The sequence below is a fragment of the Manis javanica genome, chromosome 15, assembly GCF_040802235.1.
Source record: "Manis javanica isolate MJ-LG chromosome 15, MJ_LKY, whole genome shotgun sequence".
Taxonomy (NCBI): Eukaryota; Metazoa; Chordata; class Mammalia; order Pholidota; family Manidae; genus Manis; species Manis javanica.
Window position 1 is genome coordinate 88,235,865 of NC_133170.1, and position 18,966 is coordinate 88,254,830.

Sequence of the window (18,966 nt, forward strand, 5' to 3'; positions counted from 1 at the left end):
GTGGATAAGGTTCAGCTGAAGAGTGCCAGGCACGTGGTAGGGAAGGCAGCGTTGGCCTGAACCTGCAGGTTCAGAGGAGTGGTGGTGGGACCGCCGAGGGCATGCGGCCCGAGACCACCTGCCCCCATCCCCGCTCGCCGAGCAGCCCGGGCTCCCCGAGGTGCAGGCCCTGGGCCGCTGCTGGACATTCTGTTACGGGCTCACTCCCCCGTCTCTTTGCTCAAGGCAGGGAGTTTGGAACCTTCGGGAAAGAGCCATCGTCAGCTCTTCCAGAGATGTCTGAAAACCTTTTGTAGTATTCCCTTCTAATCTGGAAGCCCATTCCTTTACATTTTTATTTCTGCATTATATTGGTTTTCTTCCATTTCATCCTTGTCTCCCCAAGGCCATCCCCACCTCCAAAATGGCCAAAATGCTCGCTATAGAAAACCGCCGAGAAGTCCAGAGGGGCCGAGCCGTCTGGCGGCCCTCGCTCCTCCCAGGGCCTTGTCCCACCGCGATGACCCCTGGGCAGAGGGCGGGAGGGGCCAGAGCCAGCCGAGGAGGGAGGGCCGCCACAGAGGGCTGAGGGGAGGCGGGGCGCGGGTGTGTGCGCACGTTGACTTTGCTTCCGTCCACACGGGCGGCGCCTGGACGCTGGGGAGCTGGGGGCTGGATGCTGGGGCAGGAGAGGCTAGGGCTTGCTGTGTACCCTTCTGGATTTTCTGGATTTTGTATTGTAGTCAAAAAGAAGAGTAAGGTAGTAAATACCATCCCCAAAGTGCCAAGACTGCCCCTTGCTGGTCCCGGTGTGGCCAGAGGCCCTCTGGGGCCACTTAGGGTGCCCCGAGGACATCGCCTGTCCACTGCTGACCCTGCCTGTCTGGGTCTGGGACCAGCTCACTGAGGGCCCAGATGCCCCAGCAGCAACCCTGGGGCCTGCCCCTTTGGGAAGCTGTACTGACCCCCATTCTTGTGTCCTTCTCCCTGATGCTCTAGAGGAGGCGACCACCGGGTGGAGCTTTACAAGGTAGGTGAGGGTGCCCAGTGGAGTGTGAGGCCGGGGCAGTGTCCGCACGGCGTGGGGTGGAGAGCCTTGCCCAGCGTGTTTCCTGGCTGTTCCTCCAGGGGCCCTCCCGGCGCCGACTCTGGCCGTCTCCACCGCAGATGCCTCCGCAGGGCCCCCGGGGCAGCTTCCAGCATCAGGCAACTGCCCTCTGTGCCTCGTGTGCCAGACACTGGCCCACCACATGAAAGGCACCTAGAACATTTAAATGTTGTATTACTCCTGTAGAAAGTGAGTGGAGAAGACGAGGGGCCAGGGATCTGCGCCTCTCTGCCAGCTGCAGGCTCTGGCATTCTGCCGGCACGGCTTCTCCCCGCCCAGGAGATGCAGGTCGGAGGCTTTCCACTCTCCCCACACCTGACACGTGCAGTTGCTGCCAGTGTCCCTAGGTCTCCTCGCCTGCCCCCCTGCCCCTCTGACGGAGTAGGCATCTGCTGACAGGCCAGGGTGGGACTTAGACATCTGTACCGTGCTGGCACTGCTCCCGCCATCACCCCCGGGGTGGGCGGCTCTGGGCTGCTGGTGAAGCGGGTCGAGTCAGGGAGGATGCCGGGAACTCGGTCAGTCCCCTTTCAAGGCTCCCGTTCCTAGAGGTGGTTTGTGCCTGGAGCAGATGTGGTCTGGAGGGCACGGGCTCGGCAGGAGCTGGGAGCCGGATGGCAGTGCTGCTGGCCGCCCAGGGCAGCCTGCGGAGAGAGGGCACGACGCCGGGGCTGTGACTCCGGTCATCGGTGGAGGTTGGCGGCCCCTGCACAAGTGCAGGCTCGGGCCAGAGCTATGAGCAGTGACACAGTGCAAGGGATCTCCTCGCCTAGAGGGGTCTTCTTCAACAAGAGTTAAAAAATCCAAGAAACACGAGGTTGCAGTGAGGTCCCCAGGTGTGGTCCTGGGGCCCCGGGAGGCAGCGCCTGGGCCAGCCGCCTCTGGACGGACATCCCTCCTGCACACCTGAGGCACACGCATCAGTGGGCCTGAGGGGTCCGGCAGGGAGTGGGGCAGCTCCCACCGCGCGCACAGCAGACAGAAGTCAGGGTGGGTTTAGGGGAGGCAAGTTGCCGTGACCCGAGATGCGTGGGTTTGTTGCCCAGATGCTTGTTTTCCACTTCACAGGTGCTGAGCTCCCTTGGTTACCACGTGGTCACTTTTGACTACAGAGGTGAGAGTCCTCTTGAAAAGCGTGCGTGTGGCCTGCTCCTCTTTCCGGGCAGCTCTGGGTGTGCAGCGTCACTGGGGGCCAGGCGTGGCTGCCACCTGCGGCAGCTGTGAGCGTGGACAGCGCCAGAGGGGGCAGGGCCTTCCAGTGCATGTCCTGTGTGCGGACGCCAGGGCGTGCCTTCCACGGGCGCTGGCACCTGGGACACGCCCTCTGTCCGTGGCATTTTCAGTGGAACGCACTGTCGCTTTCTTTACTGGACTCGGGCTTGCCTCTGCTGAAGGGCGGGTGCGTTTATGCTCGGGAAAGCTTGCCTCGCTGCAGCTATGAAGACTGGAGAGCGCTGCTCAGGCCCAAGTAGACTGTGCTTCTCGCCGCTCGGTAGTTCTTCCCTAAATAAGTCAGGGCTTGCCACTGAAGAGGTCAGGACCTGCAGTGTGGCGTGAGCCAAGGACGTTCCGCCTGACGGAGCCGGGAGAGCGCCCCGTGTGAGCCCCGAGTGAGCAGAGAGCGCGGGGCAGAAGGCTCTCGGCAGCCCCCGTGACCTGGGGGAGGCAGGCGTGCGGATACCCTCAGACTGAGGGGTGTTCTGACTGTTTCTTCTTGCTGCCATAACATCACCGCAAGCTCGATGTCTGATGACATAAATGTGTTATCTTGCTGTTCTGGAGGCCAGAAATGCAAACTCCTCAGCCACTGCGCTAAAATCAAGGTGTCCGCAGGCTGGTCCCTGCCGGCGGGTCTGCGGGAAAAGCGTGTCCTGTCCCTTTCTGGAGCCGGCCTGTGGCCCCGTGAGTCCGCGTAGTCTGCGCCTGACCTTCCCCTTGGACTTATGGAGACCCTGCGGTCACTGTGCCCCCGAGCTGATGGAGCAGGCGATCTCGCATTCCCAGGCAGCTGGCCGTCGGCCTCAGTTCCCCCTGCAGCCTTAGCAGCCCCGCACCCGCCATCTGATGCGACGTCTTCGTGGCTCCAGGGATGAGGGTCTGGGCCTCTCTGGGGCCACTGTTCTGCCTGCCACAGGAGTTCTTCCGTGGAAAATGTCCCATCAGGTCAAAGTTCTGGGCTGGGGAAAACCGTGCAGTGAGGCTCTGGAAAGCATCCCAGCCTCCCGTCCTGTTCTCCATGCTGGAAGGGGCTCTCTGTGCCCGCTGCAGACCTCGGGGCGGTGACGAGGGGCCTGCTGGCGCACCTCCCCGGGCTGCTCCGAGGAGGGGCCCAGCAGAGCTTCGGCCTTCCAGGTCTCACAGAGACTGCGTTCCCAGCCCCGCTGGAGAGAGAAGCCGCGCCTCTGCCCTCCCTGCCTCTCCTCCCAGGCCCCAGCCCCCTCTCCTCCATCCGGCCTTGTACCTCTCAGCTCCACCCCAGACTTGCTTGGGGAGCAGAACCGGCTCTTCCGGAGCCTCTTTGAGGATGACTCACGGCTGAGCTGCTGGAAATGACAGCTGCACTTGGCCTTCCTAGAGACTGGGGGGAGGACTCTTGGGGAGCACTCGGTCTGGGGGAGGGGCAGGCAAGATGCCCAGAGCCCCTTCCCGTTCGGGGCCTTCATTGCCTTGAGGCAGGAATACCCACCGCCCTCCCCTGCTTCTGGAGCTCCTGGGGACTCCCCGCGCCTGTCTGTACTGGGCCGCAGCTGGGCTCCCGCCGGCCCCTCGCCAGGCCCGGCCCCCAGCGAGCCCTGGGTGTCAGGGGTCCTGTCCTGACGCCGGTGGGCTCGGGGGCTGTGACTGGGCGCGGAGCTGGGAGAGCAGGAGCGGGCTTGTCCGGACGCGCCGCCCCGGTGCTGCTGGACTCAGCGTCTCGGCCTGGGCCTGCCCCCGGGAGGGGGCGGGGGAATGCGGAGTGGACCTGCCCCCACAGGGTCCTGTGTACAGCTTTGACTTCCCCCTCTCACTGCTTCCCTGTCCCAGGCTGGGGCGACTCTGCAGGAACGCCGTCAGAGCGGGGCATGACGTACGACGCGCTCCATGTGTTCGACTGGATCAAAGCGCGGAGCGGGGACAGCCCCGTCTATATTTGGGGCCACTCCCTGGGCACGGGGTGAGTTCCCAGCATGGGGTGGCCCTTGGGTGAAAGGTCTTCACGTGGCGGCTTCCAGCCTGGTCTCTCCAGGGTGCCCTGGGGGTCTCTGGAACTGAGACCTCGTAAGCCTTGTCCCCCATCCCTGTGGTGGGGGCCGGGAATGAAATGCCATGAGAGACCACAAAGGGGCTGAGCCACTTTAACTCCTCATTTCGAGAAGTGGCTTGAGACACGTCCCAGCACCTGTGGGGTGGCCATCTCCACGGGGACAGGCAGACCCCGCAGCCCGAGACCATGCCCCAAGGGAGGCGCCTCCCGTGCAGAGGGGCAGGGCTCCAGACCCAGGTCACTGGGTCTGTCTCACTGTGCTTTGGAGCGTGTTTGGGCCACTGAGCCCAGTACCAAGGCTGGGTGTGTGCAAACTAGGGGATTTGTAAATAGCTTGGCTACTGAGCCCACACTCGGCCTTCCAGAGCACGTGAGGAGGCGGCGGTGGTGGCCCCTTCCTACCTCTGCCAAAACGGGAAGCACTTTAATGCACCCCCTGGGCTGCCTGCACAGCTTCTGCTGAACGAAGGTCCAGAGCATTTCTAGAAAGAGCTGTGCTGTCGGGGCCCTGGGCCTGGCCTTGAGGGGCAGCAGCTGCAGCCCCTTCCCCCCCTCCCCCACACGCTGCAGGCTGGGGAGGGCCTGGGGCCAGGCTCCAGCAGCTCCCCTGGGGAGGGCCGTGCGCCCCTGGAGAGGCCCCTTGGGCAGCAGGAAGCTGGCCTCTGGTTGTGGCTGTCCACACAAAGCCACCCGTGTGGCCCTGGGACGGCCCCTGCAGGCCTGCCCACAGCCCTCCCGCTCCCTGCACCCCACCCGAGCTTCGCGGGCCCCAGGGTTATCTGGTTTCCCAGGCCCTGAACAGTCTCACCAAAAACCTTGGCTGTCATAGTTCAACCGGACTTTTTATCTTCTCAGAGTGGCCACGAATCTGGTGCGGCGCCTCTGTGAGCGAGGTAGGGGCGCAGGTGCGTCCGGGTCTGTGTGTGGGGCCCCTGGGTGGGCGGGATCCAGGCCTTGCATCCAGGCCCGTGCGGGCCCTCGTGAGGCAGGTGCTGATGGACAGAGCAAGGTGGCCTGGGCAGACCCTCAGCTGGCCATGCCTGCCTCCCCTCAGATCCTCCGGCAGCGGGTGGCACCTCACCAGGGGCTGGGCGCTGAATCAGCTCCAGCAGACGGGGTTCTCAGGGGCTGGTGGGCAGCCGAGGGTCCCCGCGTGGCCCCGCCCATGCACCGGAAAGCACACCGACCCCGTCCGTGGGAGGGCCTGGGGGCAGGCAGGCAGCCTGGGGTCCCTGTCCTGTCCGGGGCTGCCCCTCCCACGGGCCCTGCTTGGGGCTCGGTGGCGTGTTTTTGTTGGGGCTGCACACCTCTCAGCCCCTGCGGGGCCGCTCTGTCTAGAGACGCCGCCGGACGCCCTGGTCCTGGAGTCCCCCTTCACCAACATCCGCGAGGAGGCAAAGAGCCATCCGTTCTCAGTGGCAAGTACAGACTTAACAACTGACTTTCACTATTCAAATAATTACCATCAAATAACTGTAGGTAAAGAGTGCAAGGTAAAAATAATAATTGTAAAAATTATTAAACATTCTAATGAATACAGATTTTATTAAAAACTAATCCCTGGCTAGTTCTGGGCACTGGCCAACTGTGGACTGGCTGGGCAGGACAGGTTCACAGCCGGGGGGCCCAAGAGCAGCAGGGGCTCAGGAGGCCGCTCTGCGGTGTGGCTGCCCACCTGGGGGGCTGCTTCCCCAGGAGAGGGACTGGCGGGCACCCAGCTCAGCCAGGCTCTCCCCGCCATGTCTCGGGGTGGCCTCCAGGTAGGTTCCCGCAGGGGATGCAGGGCGAGTCAGGGTGTCACAGCCGGGGTGGATCCTGGGACCCCCTCTGACGAGCTCAGCCCAGGCGGGTCCTCCTCCTGGAGAAGCCCCCCGTCCCGCTGCTGCCTGCCGGCCGCGCTCTGGAGGAGCTGCACCGGCACTCACGCAGCCGGCCCGCAGACCGGAGCGCTCCTGGGGAGGCTGAGTCCTGCGTGCTGCTCTTCCCCCGAGTGGCAGGGGCCCCCTTGAATCCGGGGTGGCAGCCCTGGCGTCTGGGGGAGTCTGCCTCCCGGCCAGCCCCTGCTGCTGCTCCAAGGTGCGGGAGCCTGTTGGGGGGCCGGGGAGCAAGGGCGCCCCAGCACAGCTCTGGGGGCCACAGCAGCCTGGGCCCTCAGCGCCCTCTCTCTGAGCCTGGACCCTGGCCTCCGCGTGGGTCCCCTCACTGACGCTTCTGCGCGTCGTCTCCCTGCAGATATATCGATACTTCCCTGGGTTTGACTGGTTCTTCCTGGACCCTATTACAAGCAGTGGGATTAAATTTGCAAATGATGAAAAGTGAGTACTGTGCTGAAGTACCTGATCCTGTCAACTAAGGAAAATCCCATGAATGCCCAGGATGACCCTCTGCAGCCACAGGAACCAGACAGGCCGGGTTCTGAGTCCTCGGGCCCTCCTGGCAGCGGACCTGTGTGCGGGGGCGGCCGGTGGGGGACCTAGAGCCGGGGGACAAGGGATCTGAAAAGCCGCCGAGCCCGAGCACAGATGCGCGTGCTTTCTTTGGTCCATGTGTTTGTTTTATTTGGAAATGGTCCGGGAGAGCCAGGCTCCCGGGCAGGCACGAGGCAGCAGTGGTGACCGTTAGTCAGCTGTGGGAAGATGTTAGGGAGTCTGCCATTCAAGATGTTCGTTAGGTCAGCCAAAGGTAAATATTCTATTCGAGGACTCTGATGAATATTGGGATTCTGTTGACAGTATCTTCTGTGATTCTTCATTTCATGGCTTTCATTTTTTCTTCAAAAAAAAGAAAAGGAAGAACTCCTAATTATTTAAATTCTCAGTTAATGTTTAAAACTCTACTTTGAAAGAATGAAAAAATGGAGTATTTTTACCCTCAGTATTTTTGGTTCTAAAAATGAACGAATAAACTAAAATTTGAACAAACAGGAGCAAAAAACCTGCTTGCTTTTAAATATTATTATTATTTTGTTACTTAAAGAAGAATTAGCTAAGTAAACTGGATTACCTCTGAAATCACCCCCAGCACAGTGCATGCTTCCCTGACCCCCAGCTGAGCCAGGGGGGTGTTGGGGGGCTGGCAGTACCACGCCCCCATGTGCCCAGCCCTTACCTGCTGGAGGTCAGGAGCCCCTGAAGTTCTACTGCCAAATACTCACTAAGGTGCCAGTATGTAAGCCAGGCCCCCACCAGAGCAGGTCAAGGTAAGGACAGACGACGTGCAGCAGACATTCTGGAAGGGTAGGTGGTCCACTGTCCAGGTGTGACTTACACACGAGGGGTGCAGGCTGCAGATGGGCTGGCATCTGGGCCGCCGAGCGGCCCCGGCAGGTCCTGCCCGCACAGAGCCCCAGAGCAGCGTGAGTCCCCGAGGCCTGGGGGGGTGCCCTGCCCACAGCCCACCCAAGGGTGTGAGGGGTGGCCCGTCCCACAGCCTGGCTTTCTGCGATGCAGTTTACTGACGGGTTTGCATCAACTGGACCTATTGAAAGTGTTAATTCACTTCTAAATACTCGAGTGACCTTAAGTCATTTGTACCAATGATAAATTAGGGGGCATGGCCTTTTTTAACAAGAGATTCATAGTAGAGTTCTTGGCCCACCTAAATTATTCAGTTTGTAAATATTGTTTTGTAACTTTATAAAGAGTATGATCTACTGGCAAAAATAATTACTTTCAACTTTCAGAAAATCTGTAGGTGCCAGATTGGGATAATGAATTGATCTATAGATTTGATTGACACCTAGCACCTAGATATTGACAGAAAAACCTGAGAAGTCAACTCTTAGTTCTCTGGTGAGAAGAAGCCCAGCAGAATCACTGAGCATCCCGAGGAAGCCCTCCCCTGCCCGGGTCTCTGCTGGGGGCGGGCGGGCAGGCGGCTGGGAGACCCCTGTGCCACCAGGCCCGGGTCGGGTCTAGCCCCCTCTGCCTGCCCGCAGCGTGAAGCACATCTCCTGCTCCCTGCTCATCCTGCACGCCGAGGACGACCCAGTCGTGCCCTTCCGGCTCGGCAGGAAGGTGGGTGCGGGGTGGTGCCTGGGCGGGTGGGTGCCTCACAGGCTCATACTATGGGGGGTCCTACTAGTAGTGGGGGCCCCTTTGTGGAGAAGGTGGGAAGGTCAGTGGCTCCCAGGTCCCCATGCAGGCAGGGGTGCCGGCCTGGCAGGCTGACTGCAGGGCACTTGGCCGGGGACCTCGCCAGTCCCTGGCTGGGGGAGGACCCCCGACAAGGACCCCCAGGTGCAGGGGCGCTGTCCACAGACTTGCCCCAGAGGCTCATGTGCTGTGTTGCCTTTGGGGTGAACAGGCAGCAGACACTGTTGCTGGGCCTCCTGTCTGCTTTTGCTGGATTTGCTGCCAGGAAGCAGGGCTGGGTGTGCGGGTGAGGGTGGCTGGGAGAGCGCCTGGGCACGTCTGCCTCTGAGTAGGCCTCGTTTGCGTGGGCTCTGCCAGGGCCGGGGCCTGGGCACACAGAGCTGCCCGGCAGTGTACTGCTCAGACCTGCACGGCCTGGCCCCCCCAGGGTGGGAGAGGCCGAGGTGGGTCAGGGATGGTGGGTTTGTTGACTGGCGTTGACCCAGGCAAATGGTCCATCCCCACCTGGGCTGAGCCATCAGGGCCTCTGTGGCCCTCAGGCCACCACGCCCTCCCACGGCAGGTGGCCTTGCTTTTGGTGCTGGCTCATCCACCTTGCTGCCCGGAGGAAAACACAGAGGGTCTCGAATGGCAGGCCACGGGGCCGAGCCTGAGCGGGCTCCTGTCAGCAGGCCGCAGGGCAGAAGTGCACAGCTCAGGACTGGGGCCCCTCTCCAGAGGCAGCAGCCACTGCACATCTCTGTTGAAGGGGAGCTGGGAGGCAGGTCGCCCACAGCCCTGGGGGTGCTGCCTCTGGGCACTGACCCGTCTCTCCCTCTTCCCAGCTCTATAACATCGCTGCGCCATCTCGAAGCTTCCGAGACTTCAAAGTCCAGTTTATCCCCTTTCACTCAGACCTCGGCTACAGGCACAAGTACATCTACAAGAGCCCCGAGCTACCACGGATACTGAGGTGAGGCCCTCTCTTCTCCCCAGGTGTAACCTGGCCAGGGATGTGGCAGGTGCCACCACTGAAGCACCTCCATGGGGCCAAGGGTCATGCGATTTAAGAGCCTGTTTCCTGGAGGGGCTGAGCATGTTTCCCCTCCCTCCTGACCATTCCTGTGACCAGACAGGGCAGCGATCTCCCTGTGGTACACAGGGCCGCACCCACACGTGCCCCCGCTGCAGGTCAAGCCTCTGTCCTTTCCACAACTGTCAGGCTGTCCCTGTGCACATGGCCCATGGGGGACTCTGTCCTGAGCCAGCCCCCCTAAAGCCTGTTTGTCGCCAGCTGCCTCTTGCAGGGAAGCTCTGGCCCTGGCTGCGCCGTGCTGGCTCTAGTCCCAGACTGAGATGCGGCTGCAGCCACGGGTGCGCCCTGGGCCAGCGTCATGGTCCGAGCATGAGGGGTAAGAGGTGGCCAAGTGCAGAGCTCGGGCTGGACCAGGCCTGCCCCAGTGTAGTGCTGGGCCGATGCCGTCACTCTGGCCTCCCTCCTGCCCTCTAAGGGGCAGACAGCCCACGCCCCCTGGCTGTGAGGCCTTCCAGGAGGTATGAGGGGCTATCCTAGGCGGCAGAGCCTCGGGTGCTGGAATCCACCCTCGGGGAGTTCCGTCTGGCTGTGATTCTGCCTCACACCTCAGCCCTCCTCTGGCCACCTTGCAAGTTCCAGGCGCACGGCTGGTCACACAGACTCGGGTGCTGGGCGGGGACTGTGAGCTATGAGCACGGGCTTGCTCTGGGTTGAGTTTTCCCTGCGATGGAAGGAGTGGGTGTGTTGCGGGTGGCTCAGACCGGAGAGCAGCCCCGAGGCTGGAAGAACAGTCCCTGCGGCCTTGCCTTTCTGCCTGCGAGTTGGCATTTGGCAGGCAGGGCCTCGTGCCCCGCCTGCTCCTGAGGGTTTCTGAGCAGGAGTGTGGTCCTGCAGGCGCCTCCTGGGCCTCCTCGGACAGGCCAGCTGAGGACCATGGGAGGCAGATCTCTGGGCTGGCCGTCTGGCTGATGGCCGTCCTACCCTGGTCTAGGGAGTTCCTGGGGAAGTCAGAACCCGAGCACCAGCACTGAGCCTCGCGGCCTGAAGGCACACGAGGACCCCCGCCCTCCGCCCCTTCCCTCTGCGAGCCCAGCGCCCTGGAGCCCAGGGGAGCCCTGGGGAGAGGACTCGGACGCCAGCCGGGTGAGACGCAGGAGGCCCAGCAGCCCTGGTGCGCGGAGGCACACGGCCCTCTCCCCCTCGGGCTGCCACTCAGCCCACACTCTTGGAGGACAGTGAGACGGGGCCAGCGGCCAGCTGCTCGGTCCCACGCTGCCGAGCTGAGCCTGCGGGCGCCAGGGCAGGAGGCATGGGGTCTGGGGACCACACTGAACTTCCTGGCACCAGCTGCGGGCTGTGAGGAGACTTGGGCCTCTCTGCCCCTTCCCGGCCCGTGCTGAGTGGGCTGGTGGTTCCGTCGCCCCTCCACGCTGCGAACCCCGCTTGCCCACTCTGCTGCCCATCCCTGCGCGGCCCACCGCTTACAGCCGGGGAGGTGCCTGCACTTCCTCCCTCCAGCCCACCCTGCCTGGCCTCAGACGGAGCGTTTATTTAAGAATAAAGCTGTGGTGGTGGTCTGCTGTTGCCTGGGTGATGCTCAGCCCCTGGCCACTCTCAGCCTGGTGGGGGCGGGAGGGGGTTCCGTGGTCCGGGCCTTTTCTTCCTCCTTCCCTCCTGACGTCGAGGGCCGGGCAGGAAGGGGTGTGTCTCCCAGGGAAGGCTCGCTCAGTGGGAAGCTTCCCTGGCCAGGATGGACGGATGCAGGCTCCTGAAAGCAGGCCTGCTGGTTGGCCTTTCCAGCCTCCCACCTAGCAAGCCCCTGGAGGCTGCTGTGCCGACCGGCTGCCGCTGGGTCCATGACCTGCAGACCTGTGGCATGTGCCCGACTCTCAAAAACTAGGGGTTCCCGATTTAAGAAGAGGGTTTAGAGCTGCCCCAGGGCTTTCCCGCCTCTGTTGTGCAGGTACAAGGGTGTGTCCGGATCAGGGTGCTTCGCCAGCCATGGCCAGCCTCTCCTGACGTCTGGCCTTCGGGCCCTGGGCCCTCAGGCTCTGGAACTTCCTGGTCTCAGCACCTGGTCAGTGCCCCAGGGAGAGGGAAGGCCTTGTTCACCTGCCTGCCCACCCTCCCAGGCCTTACGGCCAGTTTTAGCAGCCACAGGCCGGCCGGGGCCAGCGGCCAGTGCAGGCGCGCTTCCGAGGCCCCCAGAGCTGCCCGTGGTGACTCGTATCCGGGAAATGGCACGCGAACACTCTCCTCCCGAGGTGGGTTTATGTCGGCACATTTATCTTCTGCTGGACGGATGCCCCTGCTCCCGAGTCCTGGCGCCAACTCGGGTGAGCACAGCCCGCGAGATGCCGCCGCCCGGGCTGCGCGTCCCATTGGCGCCGGGTCACCTCTCCTCCGTAACGTGTCTTTCTGTGTGACTGCTCTGCCATGGAGCCCCTGGGGTCCCCCAAACACTGGGCAGCCCCTTCACGGGCACGATGAGCTCTCTGGGCTTGTCCCCAATACTCCCAGCCCGGAGTCGCGCACCACTCATCCACCCCAGACCAGCCGCTTTCCAGGCCTAGTCTGAACTTTTTCCCATGTGAGCTGCCTTGGGTCCTTTCTTTGAGGGATGAGGTAAGACGTGAAGAAATAAAGATACAAGCTGTGGTGTCTTCAAGGGCCTGAGCGCCGCCTGAAGATAGAGGCTCACGTAGGCTGGGCCATTTCAGCCAAGCAGGCCCGGACCCCCCGCCTGGCAGCTTCCTGGTTTACTGCCTTTGTCCAAGCGACTAGACCTAAACGGTGCCTGACTCTCCGCTGGGTCACCAGACCACGCTGCGCTCAGGCCCAGTCCTAAAGGGAACAGCCGGAGGTGGCGCAGCTAGGAGCTGCAGGAAGGGGCACGTCCACTCCCTGCGCACAGCCCAGAGGCCACCGCCCCGGCGGGCGTGTGCCATTCCCAGGTCCTCTGGGTAAGGGGACCACCAGCTCACACCCTTCTGGTCCCCATCCTACCTGCAGCTATAGGGTGTAAGGGGTGGTGTTCTGGCCCCAGGACAGGGGCAGATGGCCCGAGACGGGGCACAAAGGAGCCAGTGCTACTCATGCCCGAATTCTGACACCCGGGGGGCCTTTCACCACGTGGCAGGGTTGATGGTGGTTCTTTGAAGAGCTGGCGGCTCAGGCACGGCACCCATCCTGAGGGGCAGGGGGCGTGGCATGCGGGTACAGCCCTGGCAGCAGCCTGGTCCTGAGGGGCAGGGCCCGGTGCTGCCCAGGCCCACGCAGAGGGGCAAAGCCTCTGGCAGGGGCTTCTGCCTGTGTCTCCAACAGCCCCCAGGGAGGGGGCTGGCCTGCTCCCTGGCTCACCCTCCCTTCCCACCCACTGTCCAGGCCGAGGGGAAGGGGGCTGTTCTGGCCCACTGTGTCGTCCTTTGGACCAGGTGGTTGCACCAGGGGATGAGGGAGGCCCTCTGGGGCACAGCAGGGGCCCACGCAGGGCCCAGGCCTGGGCACTCGGCCTCACCCAGCAGAGTCAGTGTCCCTGACACCCCAGGGCCGCCTCTAGCACACAAAGTTCAGCCAGTTCCATTTCCTTGTGAAGTTACTTTTCTTTTTAAGCAGCAGAACCAAGCCCACAGTGCATCACCGGCCTTGCCCTACCCAAGGCGCCCTCCCGCGCTTTCATCCGCCCAGTGCGGGACCATGTGGCAGCTGTGAAGACCCGGCCTGGGGCCCAGCTGGACTGCAGAGGACCAGGCCCACTCCAACCGGCCACTGCAGACCCAGAAGCTCAGACTAAAAGCTTGCAGCAAGGCACGTGCGAGGCCTCTGAGCCCCCGGCGGCACCCCCTCCTCAGGGTCGGGGCTGAGGCTGGGCAGCCGGGGCCGGGAGCTCTGCTTTCATGCAGGAAGTGGGAGCAGCTCGTTCTCAGCACGCCCTTCCTCACCCCCGAAAGCCACAGTGCCCTCTGAGCCCTCCTGGGAACGGCCGGGTGGCGCCTGGGCACCTAGTCCCTGGGCAGGTTGGGGGGCGGGATCTGCAGGTCCGAGGGCTCCACGCCCCAGATGTCGCGGGCGTACTCCGTGATGGTGCGGTCACTGGAGAACTTGCCCGCGCAGGCAATGTTCCTGATGACCTTCTTGGTCCACTCCTTGGGATCCTGCAGGGGAGCAGAGGTGGCTCAGGCCCCACAAGCAGCCCTGCGGGAGCCTGCCTGAGGGACGTAACAGCTCACGGAGAAGGCAGCCCCGTGGGCCAGAAAAGGCACCAAACGACCAGTGAAGGACCAGGAGCCTGAGACCCCAGCCCCAAACTGCTGTGCTCCACAAGGGGCCACCAGGCACCCTGGTGGGTCTTCGCCACGAGGACCCGGGGAACTGGCGTCCTCTCCTTCCACCCAATGCAACCAGCCCCGGGAGGGGCCTCCCCAAAGGCAGGCTCTCCTGAGGCAGCGGGAGGCGAAGTCCCCTCCCACAGCCCTGCCAGCCACTCAGCTTTCCGGGCTGTTTCCTGGGCCCAGGCAGGGGTGGCAGTGCCTGCTGGGGTGGTGGGGGCCGAGATAGGCGAGAAATCAGAAGCACAGACCCCTCAGGCCTCGTCTAAGAGCTACTAAAATGGCCTGGGGACATGGCCCCTCTGTCCTGACACCTCCACAGTCACCGGTTCCTCTCCCAATGCCATCCTTGGGGGGCACAAAGGCTTGGGCGCACCTGGAAAATCCCAGGGAAGGGAATGGAGGCCGGCACCAAGGGACGCCTTCCCCCTCCCCAAGCTCAGGCCCCAGGTCTTCCCACAAGAGTGCGTGTGGACATGCCCAGGCCACCCCAGGGCAGGGTCAGCAGGCCCACAGGCCCCACACCCAAGATGCAGGGGTCAGCTCAGAGCCCCCAGCCCCCTTCTCCGGGCCACCGGGTGGACTGTGACCTCCAAGGAGGGCCCAGAACAGCAGGACCACCCTCACCAGCTCTTACCCGGTACAGCTGGTCCACCCGGGCCTGGCAGGCCACGTACGCTTCATAATCCGCAAACACCTTGAACCTGGAACGGGAGATGGGCAGCCAGCGGGGGGTCAGGACATTGGGCCCTGGGCATCCATGTCTTCACGTTCTGGGGGTTAGAGCCACACGGCCACACGACTGCTCTGCCTGTGTCCTGGGGACACAGTTCTGGAAAAACCTCACTTTAACCCAACATCCCTTTAAAGACACTGGCGTGCTGAAGCCCCCTCCCCAGAGAAGGGCACACGGTGGTGACAAGCAGCCATGCAGCTGTTCTCAGGCTGACCCAGGCCGAGGACTAGTGATTAGGAGAAGGGTGGTCTGCCCACCTCCTGGATCGCAGACCTTGGCAGGGCTGAGCTTCCTGGAAAATTCTGGGGCAGCCTCGCCACTGCCTTCCCCTGAGGGAGGAGAGGGCTCAGGAATCTCCTCCTACCAGCCGTGAGACCCCTTGCTCACTTCCACCCAGGCCGGCCAGTGCGGCTGGCAGGCCCCTCACCATGCCAGGCACGGCCAGGGACCACCACAAGCTCCAGGCACTAGGGTGGCTGAGCCTCCATGGTGGGCTGGGTGGGGAACCAGCCTCCAAAGGCCCCGGCTCTGCCCCAAGCAAGAGGCAGCTTTCAGCTCCAGGAGGCCTCGCCTGTCCTACCTGTCATGGTTCAGCAGCATGTCGACAACGCCCCTGAAGCAGTCTGGGTCCTTGGGGGAGAAGAAGCCGCTGCTGACCTGGTCCACGGCCTGCCTCAGCTCGGGCAGCCGGTCGTAGTACTCTTTGGCATTATACCTGTGGGGACGGGCCGCGCGTCAGCACCCCGCCTCCAGGCCGCACCCTGTGTTGGTGCCAGGTATACCCTTGGCCCAGGGTTGCCCCCGCCCCAGACCTGAGGCCCAGCCCCTTGGTCAGTCGCACCTCCCCCTTCCACGCGGCCACCAGGCGGCCTACAAGGGGTCCGAGAGAGGGCCGCTCAGGGGCTGTCATGCTGGGACCCCTGCCCTCCCCACAGCCCCTCCAACTGCAAAGGAGACAATGTGGGAAGCCAGGCAGGAGACACAACAGGCTTTGGCCGCCAGGGAGACCAGGGAGGGGGAGGCACGTGGGGACGTGTGTGTCCGGGGCAGAGGCACCAGGGTGCAGGAGGGCGCGTGGAGGGCACGCAGAGGGGGCTTCTGCACTGACTCTTCAGGCGACGATGGGGTTTCCCCTGGCCGCTGCCCCCAAGAGTTCATGGCAATGAGGTGACACGGTTTTCTCCCCTTATCACTCAGAATTAGGCAAGGGCCAGACTCCCCAAGAGTCCTCACGGTCGTCGAAATGGGGAAAGGCTGAGGATCCGCCACAGCCGTGGAGACGGGAGCCCCGACCTCTACGTGGTCTGAGTCTGGGACCAGCCCTGGGGGCAAGGGGCGTCTGTGCAGGGCAGTGATGTGCAGATGCCAACGAGTGGGGGTGCCCACTCCGGGTCAGGGAGCGCTCAGAGCAGGCCTCGGGCATCAGGTCTGAGCAGGGAGGGGACCTGCCAGTGGGACCCTCGGGACTCTGTCCTGTCTTGGCAGCCTTCCTGTGAACCTCAGACTCTTCCAAGACAAAAGGGCTGGTTTACAAAGGCAGGAATCCTGGCAGTGGGCTGCCACCCATCCCCAGACATGCCCTGTGCCTGAGGGCCCCCAAGACCCGGCCTCCTACCCTTTTGAAACAGTCTGGACCCCTGGGCTGGGCCAAGCCGACGAGGCATAGAGCAGCCGGTGCTCGCCTGGGCCAGCCTCTGGGGTAGTCGTGCTCAGACGGCAGCAGACTGGACGGGCATGCCTGCGGCTGCTCCCCACCCCCCAAAGAGTGGAGACTGCCCTGGTCCTCTGGACTGTGGCCGGAGTGCCGCTGTGCCCCTGGTGGCACGAGAGGAACACATACCCTTTCCGGTCGAGGGCCTCCACGTCCTCCACCTGCAGGCCGAAGATGAAGAGGTTCTCAGCCCCGGCCTCCTCTGCCATCTCCACGTTGGCCCCGTCCATGGTGCCGATGGTGAGGGCCCCATTGAGCATGAACTTCATGTTGCCTGTGCCCGAGGCCTCGGTGCCAGCGGTGGAGATCTGCTGCGACAGGTCTGCGGCGGGGATCACTGCCGAGGAGTTGAGGCACGTCAGCCACGGCCCCCCACGCTGGGCACCCCCCAGTGGTACGGCACCACCTCCGCCTGTGCTCCAATGAACCACGGCCCTCGGTACCCTGGGGCCAAGACTGGGCACTGCCAGGGCTCCACTTCTTGGTCCAGGGCAGCAGGGGGCACAGGGTCCAACATGGGCTGCCCCCAGGTGGCAAATGGCCTTTGTTCTGGAATCTTCCATTGCCCAGAGAAGCCCTGATCGTGGTCTGTTGGCATAATTCCCTTTCACCCCCAGATCACTTGTGTCTTTATCACCCCACAAGTCTCCTTAGGTCACTTCCAGAGGAATCTGGCGTTATAGAACCAGAGGACTAGATTGGCTGGGCAACCTCCCACTCACATGCGTGGGGTTTCTGCGTGCGGCGCCAGGCATCACCGGCCAGGACGGTGGCCCAAGCACCGCAGTGCCAAGGCCCCTGGTGTGGGCTCCCCAGGCCTCCAGACACAGCGGCATCAGTCCCACCCTGCCCAGCCCCCCCTGCTCCCACGTCCCCAGCTCATCCACAGAGCCAAAGCTCCACCCCGCTGGCGGGCACTGGGTCAGCACTGAGCACAGCTCTTCGGCGAGGTCAAGCCCAGGTGCCAGGATGGAGACACAGGCACCACCGGCCCCTAGGCAGCCTGATGGCAGAGGGGCACACCACGGGGACCCCGACACTAGCTCGGGGGACCAGACTGGGACCTAAGGATGCCTAGAAGCCAGCCAGCCCCAATTAATGGTGAGGAGTGGGGGAATTCCAGGCAGCAAGGGCCATAGGATGAGTTAGAAGCTGCCGCAGACCACATCCCAGCCCGATTCACACACAGGCCATGCAGGGCTCAAGGCAGATTCCGGGTGGGCCAGGAGGGCCCAGGGGAGGTGGCATGTTGGCTGCACAGCGCTGCGCGGGCAGAGCACACACAGCAGCAGCCTGACAGAACAGAGGCGCCGGAACCCCAGGCCCTGCCCACCCTCTGGCCAGCAAGGCCCTTCTTTCCAGGGTCTCTGGAAGCAGCCAGTTTGGAGAGGTCCCTGTGCTTGAGGCAGCCACGCCCCCAGGCAGCACCCCGTCTGGTGGTCTCCCGGCAACCCCGAAGTGGAGTGGCCCCAGACTGAGCTCCCAGCTGAGTGGGACCGGAGGGACGGACAGCAGAGGCCCTTGAGAGCACACAGGTGTGGGAGTGGAGCTTCCTCCTTGGGAGGAGGCTGACTCGGGGCACAGCCTGCCAGCAAGAGTGACCCCCAGGAGGCAGCGGTGAGGAAGTGGGAGGCCAGGGGCGTCTGAGGCTGGGAGTTCTCTGTGCTTGACCAGCAGAGCGCCTCCCTGAGGCCCCTCTGGCCGGGGAACCTGGTGTCAGGGCAGTTAATCAGCCCCAGCCAAGGGAGGCGGGGGCAGGGCCTGTCTAGCGGCCCCCGCGGGCTACCTTTCTCGGCCAGCGACACCCGGTAGTTCTCCAGGAAGATCACTTTGAGCCTGTCGCCCACAACTGGGTCGTGGTTGACGACGTCCCCGATGGATGTGACCAGCTTGATAATCATCTTGGCCATGTGGTAACCGGGGGCTGCCTGGAAAGGAGCGGGAGGGCCGAGCCGCACCTGGGTCCTGGGCACGCCTGGCAGGTGGCCCCACAGAGCCCACCCTTGCGGGGTGCAGCCCCTAGCTCTCCCTGGGCTCCCACCCTGCTCTCCACAGCGGCCACCTCACCCACAGGCAGCAATATGCCCGCCTCTGGCCTGTTTTCTGATTCTAGTCAGTTTTTCAGAAATGAAAAGATGGAAGAAACAGGATTTTAGAGCTGACCAGCAGCTCACAAGACATAAGGGGATGAGACACATGTCAGGACACCCAGGGGGGGCACGCGGCCAGAAGCACCAGCCTGGAGGTGCGCGAGCCAGTTCTGTGACAAGCTGTGGGGAAAGGAGGGCAGTCCACACGAGGGAACTGAGGGGCAGCAGGCAGGCCCCTGCCAGCGTCCCGACCCAGCTAGAGGCCCTGGCAGCCTCACTGTGGAGATGTGATGGCAGTGCGGACGTTCAGAAGAGCCCACATCTGCAGCAGTTTGGGAGGGAAACCACGAAAATGTGAGACATGATCAAGGGCAAAGCAGTGTCACGTCTGTTGTTTGCTTTGAAAAGATTCTGAAGTCTGGGGCAAGGCTGTCAATGTCCTGTAATTCCTCCTTTCTCCGACGCTTGATATTTTTAATAATTAACATTTCAATAATTATCAGTTTCAAAACTGTTTGAAACTCTCTGTGAAATGAGACCTTAGAGGAAGTACATTCCCAGGCAGTGAGCACCGGGAGGCTGACGGACAGCGGGCACTGGGGGGAGGGCAGAGGCTGCGCCGGGAGGTGCACTGCCCTCTGCTGCTGGGTGGCCAGGCGCC

At 63.1% G+C, this 18,966-nt stretch overlaps 2 protein-coding genes across 5 annotated transcripts in view; one reads left to right on the forward strand and one right to left on the reverse strand.

The window, feature by feature from the left end:
- Nucleotides 1–11,024, forward strand: part of ABHD12 (abhydrolase domain containing 12, lysophospholipase) — a 60,158-nt gene extending 49,134 nt beyond the window's left edge. For 3 of the 4 annotated variants that reach the window (XM_073223107.1, XM_037001831.2, XM_073223108.1), the window contains exons 5-13: nucleotides 979–1,009; nucleotides 2,156–2,201; nucleotides 4,112–4,241; nucleotides 5,187–5,224; nucleotides 5,670–5,749; nucleotides 6,564–6,646; nucleotides 8,269–8,347; nucleotides 9,250–9,377; nucleotides 10,432–11,024. In XM_073223107.1, the coding sequence (XP_073079208.1) occupies nucleotides 979–1,009; nucleotides 2,156–2,201; nucleotides 4,112–4,241; nucleotides 5,187–5,224; nucleotides 5,670–5,749; nucleotides 6,564–6,646; nucleotides 8,269–8,347; nucleotides 9,250–9,377; nucleotides 10,432–10,471 (655 nt within the window). In that variant the 3' untranslated portion in view covers nucleotides 10,472–11,024. Of the gene's footprint in view, nucleotides 1–978; nucleotides 1,010–2,155; nucleotides 2,202–4,111; nucleotides 4,242–5,186; nucleotides 5,225–5,669; nucleotides 5,750–6,563; nucleotides 6,647–8,013; nucleotides 8,123–8,268; nucleotides 8,348–9,249; nucleotides 9,378–10,431 lie in introns of those variants that run through there. The other variant, XR_012125658.1, reaches the window with a different exon arrangement.
- A 1,998-nt stretch (nucleotides 11,025–13,022) lies between these two features.
- Nucleotides 13,023–18,966, reverse strand: part of PYGB (glycogen phosphorylase B) — a 49,605-nt gene continuing 43,661 nt past the window's right edge. Inside the window, exons 16-20 of the mRNA XM_037001829.2 lie at nucleotides 18,002–18,143; nucleotides 16,345–16,552; nucleotides 15,085–15,219; nucleotides 14,406–14,472; nucleotides 13,023–13,594 (exon numbers count right to left, since the gene is read on the reverse strand). Coding sequence (XP_036857724.1) covers nucleotides 13,442–13,594; nucleotides 14,406–14,472; nucleotides 15,085–15,219; nucleotides 16,345–16,552; nucleotides 18,002–18,143 — 705 coding nt within the window. The 3' untranslated portion in view covers nucleotides 13,023–13,441. The remainder of the gene's footprint in view (nucleotides 13,595–14,405; nucleotides 14,473–15,084; nucleotides 15,220–16,344; nucleotides 16,553–18,001; nucleotides 18,144–18,966) is intronic.